General features: G+C 44.8%; 1 protein-coding gene across 1 annotated transcript in view; it reads right to left on the bottom strand.

Annotated features, from left to right (window-relative positions):
- The window catches only part of LOC112264241 (protein unc-13 homolog C-like), a 235,001-nt gene extending 225,606 nt beyond the window's left edge, over positions 1-9,395 (bottom strand). The window contains exon 1 of the mRNA XM_042331063.1: positions 5,334-9,395. Coding sequence (XP_042186997.1) covers positions 5,334-9,378 — 4,045 coding nt within the window. The 5' untranslated portion in view covers positions 9,379-9,395. The remainder of the gene's footprint in view (positions 1-5,333) is intronic.
- Between the last annotated feature and the right edge of the window lie 4,218 nt (positions 9,396-13,613).

The raw sequence follows: 13,613 nt of genomic DNA, 5'->3' as shown, positions 1-13,613 counted from the left end.
CAAGCACTGACCCTCCCCTGCAAGCTAACAATACAGTATGACCAGCAGCTAGCCTTCTGGAGGCTAACAATACAGTATGACCAGCAGCTAGCCTTGATGCAGGCTAACAATACTGTATGACGAGCAGCTAGCCTTGATGCAGGTTAACAATACAGTATGACCAGCAGCTAGCCTTGATGCAGGCTAACAATACAGTATAACCAGCAGCTAGCCTTCTGCAGGCTAACAATACAGTATGACCAGCAGCTAGCCTTCTGCAGGCTAACAATACAGTATAACCAGCAGCTAGCCTTGATGCAGGCTAACAATACAGTATGACCAGCAGCTAGCCTTGATGCAGGCTAACAATACAGTATGACCAGCAGCTAGCCTTGATGCAGGCTAACAATACAGTATGACCAGCAGCTAGCCTTCTGCAGGCTAACAATACAGTATGACCAGCAGCTAGCCTTGATGCAGGCTAACAATACAGTATGACCAGCAGCTAGCCTTCTGAAGGCTAACAATACAGTATGACCAGCAGCTAGCCTTCTGCAGGCTAACAATACAGTATGACTAGCAGCTAGCCTTTGGCAGGCAAACAATATAATCAGAAGATAGCTTTCGTGGTAACAATACATAATGACCAGCAGCTAGCCGTCTCCAGGCTAACAATATAACCAGAAGCTAGTCGTCTTCAGGCTAACAATATAACCAGAAGCTAGCCGTCTTCAGGCTAGTAATATAATCAGGTACTGAAGCGCTTCCCATTAGGAGCCTTAGGTTTTGGCCAAATTCTCCATCCCACACCCGCACAATTCCAGTCACAGATTTAAAGGCATTGGATTGGTTTAAAAATTGGCTGGAGGGAGTCCATGACGGGAAGTGTGCAATTCAACACTTCGGAATAGTCTTCTGCAGGCTGACAATATAACCAGGTAGGCCTACTGACCCTTCCCACCAGGGTCTGTGAGGCTGGGACTCAATAGCAACACACAAATAATTAGAAAAAGTAACAGAGAGAGGGGTGAGAGGGGGGACCTAGAGGAGTAGAGGAAGAGAGATAAGGGAGTGAGGGGAGAGAAAGAGAGAGGAGGGAAGTGAGAAAGAGGAAGAGAAAATAAGAGAAAGAAAAGAGGGAGAGAAGAAAGCATTTAACTTACGGCAAGTAGAAGGGGATATCGGTGAACAAATGTTGTGGTCAAGGCTACGACGGTGCCAGTGTAATGAGTGGAGCTTACTCAGGTGTTCAAAAGCTCACTTCAGACCGACAGCCTAATGCTTCTTAGTAGGTCTTTATGAGTTTTAGCTTAGAAAACAATCTCTCCGCAGTAGTAACAGTTACAGGGATAGTAAAAACAGCATGATTGCCATAGCAACATCAGGTAAACTGCAGGGGGAGTGGTGCTTCAAATACAGCAGTTCTGCAACAGCTTTAATTGAGCCTCTCATTATCCTTAATTGCCGGCCTCAACACGTTATGAAAAGTGATTCACTGTATAGGAAGCTCTGGGGACAGGTAATCTGGATACTGGACAGTCAATAAATTGCCAGATGCGGGCAACTCCGATCTTGCAGGGGGCCCAGAGAAACTGTGTTTACGCCACTGCTAGTTATGCACTAGTACGCCCTGTCTGTCTGAATGCTTGCAGGATCTGTGGAGGGGTCGTACATGGCAGAAGTAGTGGATATGTCCATAAATCCATAAAAAATTCAAGTGGGGCCTGCCCAGAATCAGTGGTTTCCCATAGGCTGCAGCACTCAAACTCCCTGCATCATGTAACACAATCACTAAAGGAGTCCAATTGCATTTGGGATGATTCCTCTTGTGTTGTGGCTGTGGCAGACAGAGGCAGGGAGACGGACTCAATGCCTCAGCCATTTCCAGTGAGAGAGAAAGACAGAGTCAAAGCTATACAGCCGTTTTTCGAGGAAGGGAGTGAGAGAGACTCAGAACTACAGCCATTCTCAAGGAGGGAGGAAGACGGTCCATGTTAGCTCAGAATCTCTGTTGATAATCCCTCCCACAGCCTAAACCACTGGAACATCTGCTGCCAGGGACAGACTGGGACCAGAAATCCAAACATACCAGCAAATTTTTACTGTGAGGCCCCCATTATTAGCCAAATAATTATAATCATAAAAACCCAATTTAGACCGGCCCACTTGGCTATAGATGGATCAGCCCATCTGGCATTTGCCTGACTGTCCTATGGCCAGTTTGTTTCTGACTACTACAGATCTAGAGCCAGGGCAAAGCCACAGAGCCAGTCAATTGTGAGTATTGGTATTTGAACAGCAATTTAGACCCAGAGTTAGTAGGTCCCCATCACAACAATTAACATAACAACCCAACTCCCCCTCCTGCTTTGATATTTTAATGGCACTTTATTTGCATATTCTATATATAGACGCTTATAGAATGTGGCACAGTGTGCCAGGACCAGGGTCTGCCTTTCTCTGCCTCTCCCAGGAGAAACCATCCGCAGCCAACAGTGGCAGCAATAGTAGTAGAAAGAGGCTACAGTACACTACCATACAAAACTCATATAAATATTTTAAGCAAGGCTGACCTGGTTTGAGAATGCCCTTGGGAGCCCAATTATCATCTCAATACAGTAGTGGCAGCTGTAAGACTAACACCAACAATAGCAGTGTTAGTAGCAATAGCTGTAGCTGCAAGTAGCTGTAGCTGTATTCATGCATGTACAGTATAGTCGTAGCTGTAGAAATAAAAATAGATTAGGCTCTAGCAATTGTCAAATAAATTTGAATTACCAATAGAAATAGATTTAGCAATAGCAATAGAATAAACAATAGCAAAATAACTAGTAATGACAAAAATGACAAAGTAATAACAACAGCAGCAGCATTAGCTGTAGCTGTAGCCATATCTGAACTGTGTTTGTGTGTGTATGTATGTGTGTGTGTGTGTGTGTGTGTGTGTGTGTGTGTGTGTGTGTGTGTGTGTGTGTGTGTGTGTGTGTGTGTGCTGTGCTGTGCTGTGCTGTGCTGTGCTGTGCTGTGAGTGTAGCCATGCACTATAGCTGCTACCACATGTAGGTCAAGAGTTGTTCACTTTAAACAAGAGACGGGCTATTCCCCTGGTCCCGCCATAGCTCTGATTTAAAAACCTTTCTTCATTCCACTTAAAACAGTTCATTGTTTGCTTCACTAAATCAATAATAACCACTTATACAGACTGAGAAATCATTTTTCTTTGGCCATATGTTTGTCTTATTAAGCTTGCGGTTTTGTCTGCAAACCTGAGCTGCAGAAAAAAGCATTATTCCAGTAAGTCTAATCAGATTCATTAAATCATGCTTTTTGAGGTGTAACAAAACAAATCTAACATTCACTTTAATCAAAATGAGCATTTTTAAGCAAAATAATAATATAATTTCAGCAGGTTTCATGAGATTCCAGCCATAGTCTAAGGTATACCGGTTGATTCATTTAGCAGATCCCAAAGGGGAAATGTAATAGCAGAGCAATAAGACAAATCATATTTTGACATTATTATCAAACTCTTAAAAGTGGGTCAATGTTCCACTAAAAGCATTGACGGAATTCACAAGAATAGACCTAGTTCACTAAATGGAAAGGGTAATGTGGAGAATAGACCTAGTTCACTAAATGGAAAGGGTAATGTGGAGAATAGACCTAGTTCACTAAATGGAAGGGTAATGTGGAGAATAGACCTAGTTCACTAAATGGAAAGGGTAATGTGGAGAATAGACCTAGTTCACTAAATGGAAAGGGTAATGTGGTGAATAGACCTAGTTCACTAAATGGAAAGGGTAATGTGGAGAATAGACCTAGTTCACTAAATGGAAAGGCTAATGTGGAGAATAGACCTAGTTCACTAAATGGAAAGGCTAATGTGGAGAATAGACCTAGTCCACTAAATGGAAAGGGTAATGTGGATAATATACCTAGTTCACTAAATGGAAAGGGTAATGTGGAGAATAGACCTAGTCCACTAAATGGAAAGGCTAATGTGGAGAATAGACCTAGTTCACTAAATGGAAAGGGTAATGTGGTGAATAGACCTAGTTCACTAAATGGAAAGGGTAATGTGGGTAATAGACCTAGTTCACTAAATGGAAAGGCTAATGTGGAGAATAGACCTAGTCCATTAAATGGAAAGGGTAATGTGGAGAATAGACCTTGTTCACTAAATGGAAAGGGTAATGTGGAGAATAGACCTTGTTCACTAAATGGAAAGGGTAATGTGGAGAATAGACCTAGTTCACTAAATGGAAAGGCTAATGTGGCTCCAGGCATGGTAAACACACACCACTTGAATTTCAGGTTTCGTTTTTAGTTCATATTTCTAAGCTGTCAGAAACAGTGCGTTCTTTTGCTTTCATTGTCCGAATATCCCTGATGGCGATGGTAATGGATGGAATCCATGTCGTTTGAGTCTGAGCTAATCTGATTTTCATTTTGACCTGGAACATGGGTGTTTTAGAGCCATAAAATGTTCATGAGGAAGAGACATACTCCCAAAAATCAGACAACTCTCCAACTGAAAAAAGACCCTTGCATTCTAAAATAAAAATCCATCCGTTTAAGTCAGCTATAAAGTGCTGCACCATGAGGATTATGTTATACATACCTCTAACCCTGACACTAACCTTGCCCACCTTCAAAGAAAACAGTCATCCCTTCATATTAGCATCAAGCACAAAATCAATGACCAATTCCAGAAGATGCCAGGAGCAAATCAAACAGTCAAAGTCAACCTAAAAGTCCCTGAAATCCCAACACCGGTGGAAGAGACGCTGGGGGTTTCCAGGAGCTCATACATATTCCACTACAGGCCTCAGTCTGATCCTCAAGGATTCTCTACCAAAGACATGTTCAACTGACACCAATCATTCCACATCTCAGATAAATGTCTGTGTTCAAACGTCATGGATCAAAGTCAGATAGTACACAAACATATCTATTTTATAGTGCATACTTTACATGTTACTGTACTGTTAACTGTATGACTGATATCCACAGTGGATAATGTAATGACTTTGTTATTACATACATACCATCATTTGAACCTTATGACCTGAACTGAGTAAAACTCTGAGTAATATAGTGTAATCCTTTCTGCACTACACTGGTACAATGCCAAAGATGAGTAAAGAGAGAAGACAAAGTGTAGCAGCCTGGTCCCAGATCTGTTTGTGCTGTCTTGCCAGATCCAATGGTCAAACTTGGCATGACAACTACCATAGCAGTTGGTTATACAGTGCGAACCAGATCAGGTTGTAATGTGTAGTAAAGTGTAGTAAAGTGAATTAAAGTGTAGTGTAGTAAAGTGAAGTAAAATGTAGTAGAGAAGGCGTAGCTACCTCCAGCCAGGATCTGCTGCTGAAGCTCATCCATCTGCTTCCTGTAGGCCCTCAGCGCAGCCTCCTTAAACGTAGGACGGATGCGCTTTTTGGGCGGAGCCTCTGCAGGCATCTCCTCCTTCTCCGGAATGTTTTTGTTCTCATCCTCTAGGTTTTCCGTCCTCTCCGACGCAGACGCTTCGGAGGTCTCCTCCATCTCATCCCCCTCTTCCATGTCCTCCATTAACTCCTCTTCCTCCTCCTCCTCCTCTTCTTCCTCCTCGTCAGGCTCCTCCACCTCGACATACTCCACCATGGCCTCATACTCTGCTGTGTCCTCTGCCGTGTCCCCCGTCATGACATCATCAACGTAATCCTCACTGTACTCCTCGTCGTACTGCTCGTCCAGACTACAGTCATACTCCAGAACGACTGCAGCCTCCTGGGTGGCCTCAACTTCATCAGAGTCCTCGTAATCCTGGGTGGTAGCCTCATAGTCTTCAGAGACATAATCCTGAGAGGCATCAGGATCATAATCCAGTATGGGCTCCTCAAACTCCTCTGTCTCTTCTGTGTCGTTGGCGTTGGACCGGTTCTCCAGGTTTGCCAGGACCTGCTCCATCACCCCGACATAGGCGGTCTCGTTGTCCTCCAGCTGGTCACCAGCGGCAGCCTCATCTTCATCTTCAGCCTTGTAGACTAAGGAATCTGTGTAGACGTCTGAGTCAATGGTGGTGCTGGAGTCGTTGGCCGTGGATGTGGACAGTGTGCGGAAGCGGCCCATGAAGGATCCTGTGTCTGGGGGTGGCTCCGGGGGAGCGGCACTAGGTGGAGGGCCTGACTTCCACACCACCTCCAGGGCTGATTTTGCCTTCTTCAGGGTAGAGCCGAACCCAAAGCTAAAGGACGGAGCTTTGTCGGTGAGGTCGATACTGAGACGGCTGCTCCAGGACTTGGGCACCTCCTCTACAACATTCTCGGACCGGATCTCGCTCTGGCTACGGTACATGGTGGATGACTTGGTCTGGCTGGGTTGGAAGCTGTGTTTGACATCAAGCTCAGGGAATGTTTGGGTGGATAGTTCAGGGGCTTCTTTAGCTGCCATTTTAGGAAGTGTGTTAGATGCCCCTTTAGGAACCATTTTAGGTGTCTCTTTTGGACAAGTTTTATAAGTGTCTTTGGGAGGTGTTTTCACAGTCTCTTTTGGACTTGTTTTAGGAGTGTCTTTGGGAAGTATTTTCACAATCTCTTTTGGACTTGTTTTAGGAGTGTCTTTTGGACTTGTTTTGGGAGTGTCTTTTGGACTTGTTTTGGGAGTGTCTTTTGGACTTGTTTTGGGAGTGTCTTTCAGAGGTGTTTTAGGAGCCTCTGTATGAATAGCTTTAACAATTTCTTTAGGAGGTGTTTTAACATTCTCTTTAGGAACCATTTTGGCTGTTTCTCTTAGTTTAATAGTTTTAGCAGCCTCTTCAGCAATTGATTTAGCAACCTCTTTTGCCGGTTTAGAAGTCACTTTATAAAGAGTGTTAGAAACTTCTTTAGGAATAGTTTTAGCAACCTCTTTAAGAATAGGTTTAGCAACCTCTTTAGGAATAGTTTTAGTAACCTCTTTAGTTGTTTTGGCAACCTCTTTAGGAATAGTTTTAGCAACCTCTTTAGGAATAGCTTTAGCAACCTCTTTAGGAACAGTTTTAGCTAACTCTTTAGGAGGTGTTTTAGCTTTAGGAGCTGCTTTAGAAGTTTCTTTAGGAAGTGTTTTAGCAGTCTCTTTAGCTTTAGGCTTATGGACAGGTGGTGTTACAACAGTTTCTTTCGCTATGATAGGGGCTGTATAAAGAGTAGTGGGGGGAGCACTACCCAGCCGGGCACTCTCCTGTTTGGTGATCTCCAGGGAGGCGGTGTCCAACAGGGTGCTTTCCACCATATCCAACATGAAAGTCTCCTCCCCTTCAAATGCCAGGTCCACCTCCTGACACTTGGTGATGTTCTCAGGGAAGCCAGGGATGGCAGCTGGGTCAAAGGGGCTGCTGACCTCAGACACCAGGTTCTGCTCTGTGGAAGCGTCCAGCCCGGAGTCTGCTCCCTGCTCCAGGTGAGGCCAGTCCTTCCATGGGGAGAGGTCTCCCTGCAGAGACAGCTGTGAGCCGCTGTAATGGCTCCTATCCCCAGACATGCAGACCAGCCCATTGCTCACCCCACTGTCGATGGTCTCTGTGGTCTCGGCCTCGTTGGGTTCGGTGTACGGAGGGTTCTCCTGGCTGAGGGTCTGGCTGGCGTACCACGATGATGCCATGTCCTCCTGCTTCCTCTGCCACAGCTCCTGGTCTGAGAAGGATAGTAGAGAGCTGCCATTGGGCCGGCTGAAGTACTGGCTCTCTGAGAAGTCTTCAGAGTAGGACTGGCAGAGCTTGGAGCAGTCAGACTCGGAGCGGCTGAGCTTGGGTGTGGAGTAGTCGCTCTGAGAAAGCCAGCCGGGGGTGAGGTCCCCATAGTAGGGCTTGGAGGCTTTGTCAGACTCATCATAGGAGTCATCAGCGTAGTGAACTGAGGCAGAGTAGCCTGCCTCATCCGCAGACCGGCTACCGTGCTCATGGTGACCGTGCCTCTTTTTATCTGCTTTATGTTTGTGAACAGGCTTAGACACCACCATTGCATATTTGTTCCTGTTTAGTTCGTCTAGCTCCTTGTCACTGTCCATAGAGTCCCAGTCATCACTCTCAGCTTTGTCCTTGGCTGAGACCTTAATGTCCATGCTCTCGTAGGTTTGAGAAGAGGACATTTCTCCTTTATCTTTCTTTTCCTTCACATCATGAGTCGTTAAGCTATCAGTGGATACAGATATACCAGTCCCCTTCAGTTTGTAGCATTTTTTCAAAACTAAATCTCTATCTGAGGGGGTTGAGAATATTACAATAATAGGCCTAGGTTTTGCATTGGAACATTCTCTTTGTTGCCCTAACCGATGGGCTAGCTCTATTTTAAGTGTTTTATGTGCTTCAGCAAATCCCATTTTGTCCTTTAGAATGTGATAGATGAGACTCTCAGTTTTCTCCAGCTTCTCCTCAGGGACGTTTATGAACCTCAGACTGGCCTTGTTGGCCTGGTGGCTGACCTGCTTGATGTAGTCGTGGATGTCTCGCGTCTCTCTCCGGGACTGGACAAAGCCAGTACGCAGTTGTTCGATCTCGGTCTGCACCACCTCCACACTGGAGGAGATCTCGTCGATGGAGTTCTTCAGGGCATTGACGTGTCCCCTGAGCTCTGAAAGCTCTGTCTCAATCTGGCTGATGCCCTGCAGCTCCTTAAAGATCATTTCCATCACATCCTGGGTTTGGTTGATGCAGCCTGTGGAGCTGGAGCCGGCTTCTAAGGCAGAGGTCGACTTCTGCTGCCGCCCAGCCCGGTCCAGGGACTTGCTCCGGATACCCAGGGTCTTCCTCCAGTTGCTCACCTCAGAGTCCGAAGACACGCACTCCTGACTCTTTTTCCATTTCCTCAGCTTGCGTAGCGCTCCAAGTCGGAGAGTGTGCAGACTTGAGCGCTCCACCCTCTCACCCTCTGAGCTGCCATCGGAGGGCGCCAGACTAATGAGGCTCTTCCTGTTCCGTCTCACTGGCATGGTGTGAGATTTCTGCTCATCGAATCTACGCACAGGTTTGGCCTCGCTCAGGGAGTCAGAGTATTCGCTATTGATGGAGAGGATCTCCTGGAAGATACTCTCATTATTGTTCAGCAGAAGAGTGTTTTTAGGGAGTCCGTTCGCTATCGCTACACGGTAACTGAAAGTCGGTGAGAGAGAGGAGCAGTCGTTTTTTCCGTCGTCTAATTCAAGAGAGATGTTACGCGCCGAAGAGCATTTGCTGATTTTTTTCACTGTGGTTTTCAGAGTGGTGGAGAGTGTCGGCGTCAGGTTACCTTGGTCACGCAAATCAGTGGTGGTCAATTTGGGCTCTTTATTGTCGCTACTCTCTTTCTTCTTTGTGGGATTCGCCAATTTCTTTGTAAACATTCCTTTGCAAATCTTCACGATGTAAGATGATAGAGTCTGGAGCAGGGCAGAAACCATGGAAGGCAATGCTTTGAGAGACGTCTATTAAAGATGCAGTGGAGCAGCTCTGCTCGGACTGAGGAGCCAGCGGTGGAGGAGCCAGCGGTGGTGTTGGTGGTGTTGGTGGAGGAGTGTCAACCCCCAGGCAGACACACAACTCTGACAGGCCTGCTTAGAAGAGCTTGTGTCAAAACTTCAACTCTGTATATCCGAGTGGGGGATGGGAATCACTGTGAAATCCACTGGCTCTCCAAAGGACCAGATGCATTGCTCTGCAAAAAGAGAGAAATAATAGGAACTGTTAGTAAAGGCATTGAAGAAAGATACTGGAGCATATAGACACTATAACATAGATATTCTAGCACAGATACTATAACACATTGGAACTATAGAACAGATGTACTATTGCACAGACATAATTTAGCACAGTGATACTCTAGCACACTGACACTCAGGCACACACAGATGTACTATCACACAGATATACTAGTACACAGATATACTAGCACACAGAAATACTAGCACACAGATATACTAGCACACAGATATACTAGCACACAGATATACTAGCATACAGAGATACTAGCACACAGTGATACTATCACACAGATATACTAGTACACAGATATACTAGCACACAGATATACTACTAGCATACAGAGATACTAGCACACAGAGATACTAGCACACAGATATGCTAGGACACAGATACTTTATCATCAGATAATATAGCACACAGAGATATTAGGATTTCAAAAAGCAAGAAAACAGCAATGCTCTTATCATGTAGAAGGATTAATCTGATATCATTGAGGTGAAACCCTGTGAGCCACACATAAAAATCCATAATATCTACAGTTTCACACTGGGAAAATCGTCACAGGCTCACTGTGGACCGTCAAAGACTGTAGTAGGATGGGATTCACACAATCCACAACCAGTGAGTATGCTTGATTTAATTTCGGTAAAATAAAGTAAGAGGTCCATGCATCACAACAAAAATCAATTTAAGTGGACTGTCCACCATTAGAATCTTCTGCTAGTGCTTTTATGGTGAAGTGTGTGTGTGTTGTGTGTAGTTGTGTGTATATGTCTGCATACGTTTGTATGTGCGTGAATGCATATCTTGCGTGTGTGTTTGCGTGAATGTGTAGGCTGTGTGTGTATGTGTGTGTGTGTATGGATTTCTCACTGTCAATAGAGCCAATGGCCACATTTATATGCATCCTTTTTACAGCAGGAGGCAGGCTATAATTACTTCAGTAGTTAAAATGCTCTGATAAACCACCTCACACACACACACCACACACACCACACACAGACATACACATCATAATGCTCCAACACACTATGTCCCCACATACTGCTGTGGAGGCCCGGCTCTCTTGCCCGCCCAAGGTAAATACACAATTACACTCTAACCACACTCTGACACTATGTTAATCAGGATAAAATAACTAGCTATATTTTATTCATCTCAAATTAGAGACTCAGTGAAATGAGTGGGTCTGAACCCAGTGACTGGGTCTAGTACTGAGTAGGGTCTAGTACTGAGTATGCATGGTTTGATGTGTTCGATATAGTAACGTCATTACTCCCTGACCCAGATCATTCCTGGTACCTCTACTGGGGCAGACTGAGATTTGTCCTGTTTCTGACCCATTACACACCATGCCCCCAGAGGCTGATGCTTTCTATTCTGGCTCACAAAGATCGCTATTATAGAAAGGTATGGGGGAAATACTGTACATATTATCATTATTATGATTTACATTATGAGAGTTGATCATTGAAGTAAAGGTCTTATTATTGCCATAGGGCTCTAAGGCAGAAGTAGAGCACTACAATCATTGAAATAACAGGGCTGAGGGCTTTAACAGTATTGCAATACTAATAGAATAAGGGAATAGTGTGCCAATTCAGATTTACACAAGAACTGTGGGATTAGGTGCCCTGACTGAGCAACACAGGGATGAACCCCAAAGCCTCTCTCTCTGGATGGTATTCTGAAATTAGATCCATGCGCTTATCTTGAGTTTTCACTTAAGTCTCCCATTGTCCAACATCAACGCATGCCTTACACAAAGGTCCAAATTGTGCACGCTTATCTCAATCCCAAATCAGGCCCCCCATGATTGGCTACCTGTGAATGGCTGGCGAGGGGGGTCTGGATCTGATTGGCTAGCTGTGAGCAGCTAGCTAGGAGTGGCTGAATTCGATTGGTTGGAAGCGATTGGCTTGTGAGCGGCTAGCTGTGAGCGAGTAGCTATGAATTGCTGGATGTGATTGGCTAGCTGTGAACAAGCAGATTTGAATTGCTGGATGTGATTGGCTAGCTGTGAGATGTTGGTTGTGATTGACTGTCACTGGCCAGGAGAGGCAGCCAGTGAGAGGGGACTGTTGTGGAGCTTAAGTCGGCAGCTGCTCCACATTAGTTCAGGGGTTTAACGACTTATGCATTCATAGCCTTATGACCACAGATACATTCTCTCTCTCTCTCTCTCTCTCTCTCTCTCTCTCTCTCTCTCTCTCTCTCTCTCTCTCTCTCTCTCTCTCTCTCTCTCTCTCTCTCACACACACACACACACACACACACACACACACACACACACACACACACACACACACACACACACACACACACACACAATGCTCACATGAAATGGTCTGTGAAACATAGCATCAGCGTTAGCCTTTACTGCTGGGCTGTGACTGTGAGCCAGTAGGTCTAACAACATGGGCTGGGTCACTTGGCTTCAACAACAGACCATTTTGCATTCAACAGGCATGCTACTTTATATGGTGATAGCTAGGAGATTATTTCAGATGTTACTTTCTCAATGTGCTTTTCAATGTGTACTGAATAAAAATATAAACACAACATGTAAAGTGTTGGTCCCATGTTTCATGTGCTGAAATAAAAGATCCCAGAAATGTTCCATACACACAAAAATCTAGTGAGCATTTCTCTTCTACCACCTGACAAGTGTGGCATATCAAGTAGCTGATTATACATTACACAGGTGGAGCTTGTGCTGGGGACAATAAAAGGACACTCTAAAATTTGTGACACAATGCAATGCCACAGATGTCTCAAGTTTTGAGGGAGCGTGCAATTGGCATACTGACTGCAGGAATGTCCACCAGAGCTGTTGCCGGATAATTTTATGCTAATTTCTCTACCATAAGCCGACTCCAACAACATTTTATAGAATTTGGCAGTATATCCAACCCACAACGTGTAACCACGCCAGACCTGGACCTCCACATCCGGCTTCTTCTCCTGCGAGATTATCTGTGACCAGCCACCCAGACAGCTGATGAAACTGTGGGTTTGCACAACCGAAGAATTTCTGCACAAACTGCTCATCTGCGTGCTCGTCGTCCTCGGCAGGGTCTTGACCTGACTGCAGTTTGGCTTCGTAACTGACTTCTGTGGACAAATTCTCACCTTCAATGGCCACTGGCACAACTGCATTTTATGGATGGCAATTAGAATGCACAGAGATCACCTTGTGTTTGATAATGCACGGCCCCATGTCGCAAGGATCTGTTCCTGAGGCCCAGTTCTTCCTGCCTGCATACTCACCAGACAATCACCAATTGTGTTTCAGCACGATAATGCACGTGCCCCATGTCAGCCATTGAAGAGGAGTGGTGATCTGTCACAACACAATTCCTGGAAGCTAAAATGTCCCAGTTCTTCCATGGCCTAATAATTCATTTATATTGACGGATTTACTTAAATGAACTGTAATTGTTGAAAGTTTTGTTTACATTCTTTGCAGTGTATTTAGTAACGTAAGGAGCTAAAGAGCTTGGTGTAAGGATTAAGTCTCTGCAGAATGAACATAAAACCTCCATGTAAAGTCTATGTAGGCTACAAATACAGCCCACATATTGCACACATGAACCCTTGTAAAATGTTGGGGACATGACATACTTCTAGTTGTATAGTCAATATAAGTGTTGGTATTACAAAGCTACAGCCTGCAACTAGAACCTCAGAAAGTGTTGTCCCTAATATAATATAAAGGGAAACAACTGTCATTACAGATGTGTACTAAGATCTTTTACAGGTTGTGTCCCAAATAGCACCTTCCCTATATACTGTAGTGTGCACTACTTTCAATAAAAGCCCTATGGTACACTATATAGGGTATATGGTGCCATTTTGGATGCACACACAGTGCTGGGCTGTGACTGGTTGACACTGCTCCTTCTCCAATGTAATGTGACTGTAATGCAATTGT

The sequence above is a fragment of the Oncorhynchus tshawytscha genome, linkage group LG12, assembly GCF_018296145.1.
Source record: "Oncorhynchus tshawytscha isolate Ot180627B linkage group LG12, Otsh_v2.0, whole genome shotgun sequence".
Taxonomy (NCBI): domain Eukaryota; kingdom Metazoa; phylum Chordata; class Actinopteri; order Salmoniformes; family Salmonidae; genus Oncorhynchus; species Oncorhynchus tshawytscha.
This window is presented reverse-complemented; position numbering and strand designations above follow the sequence as displayed.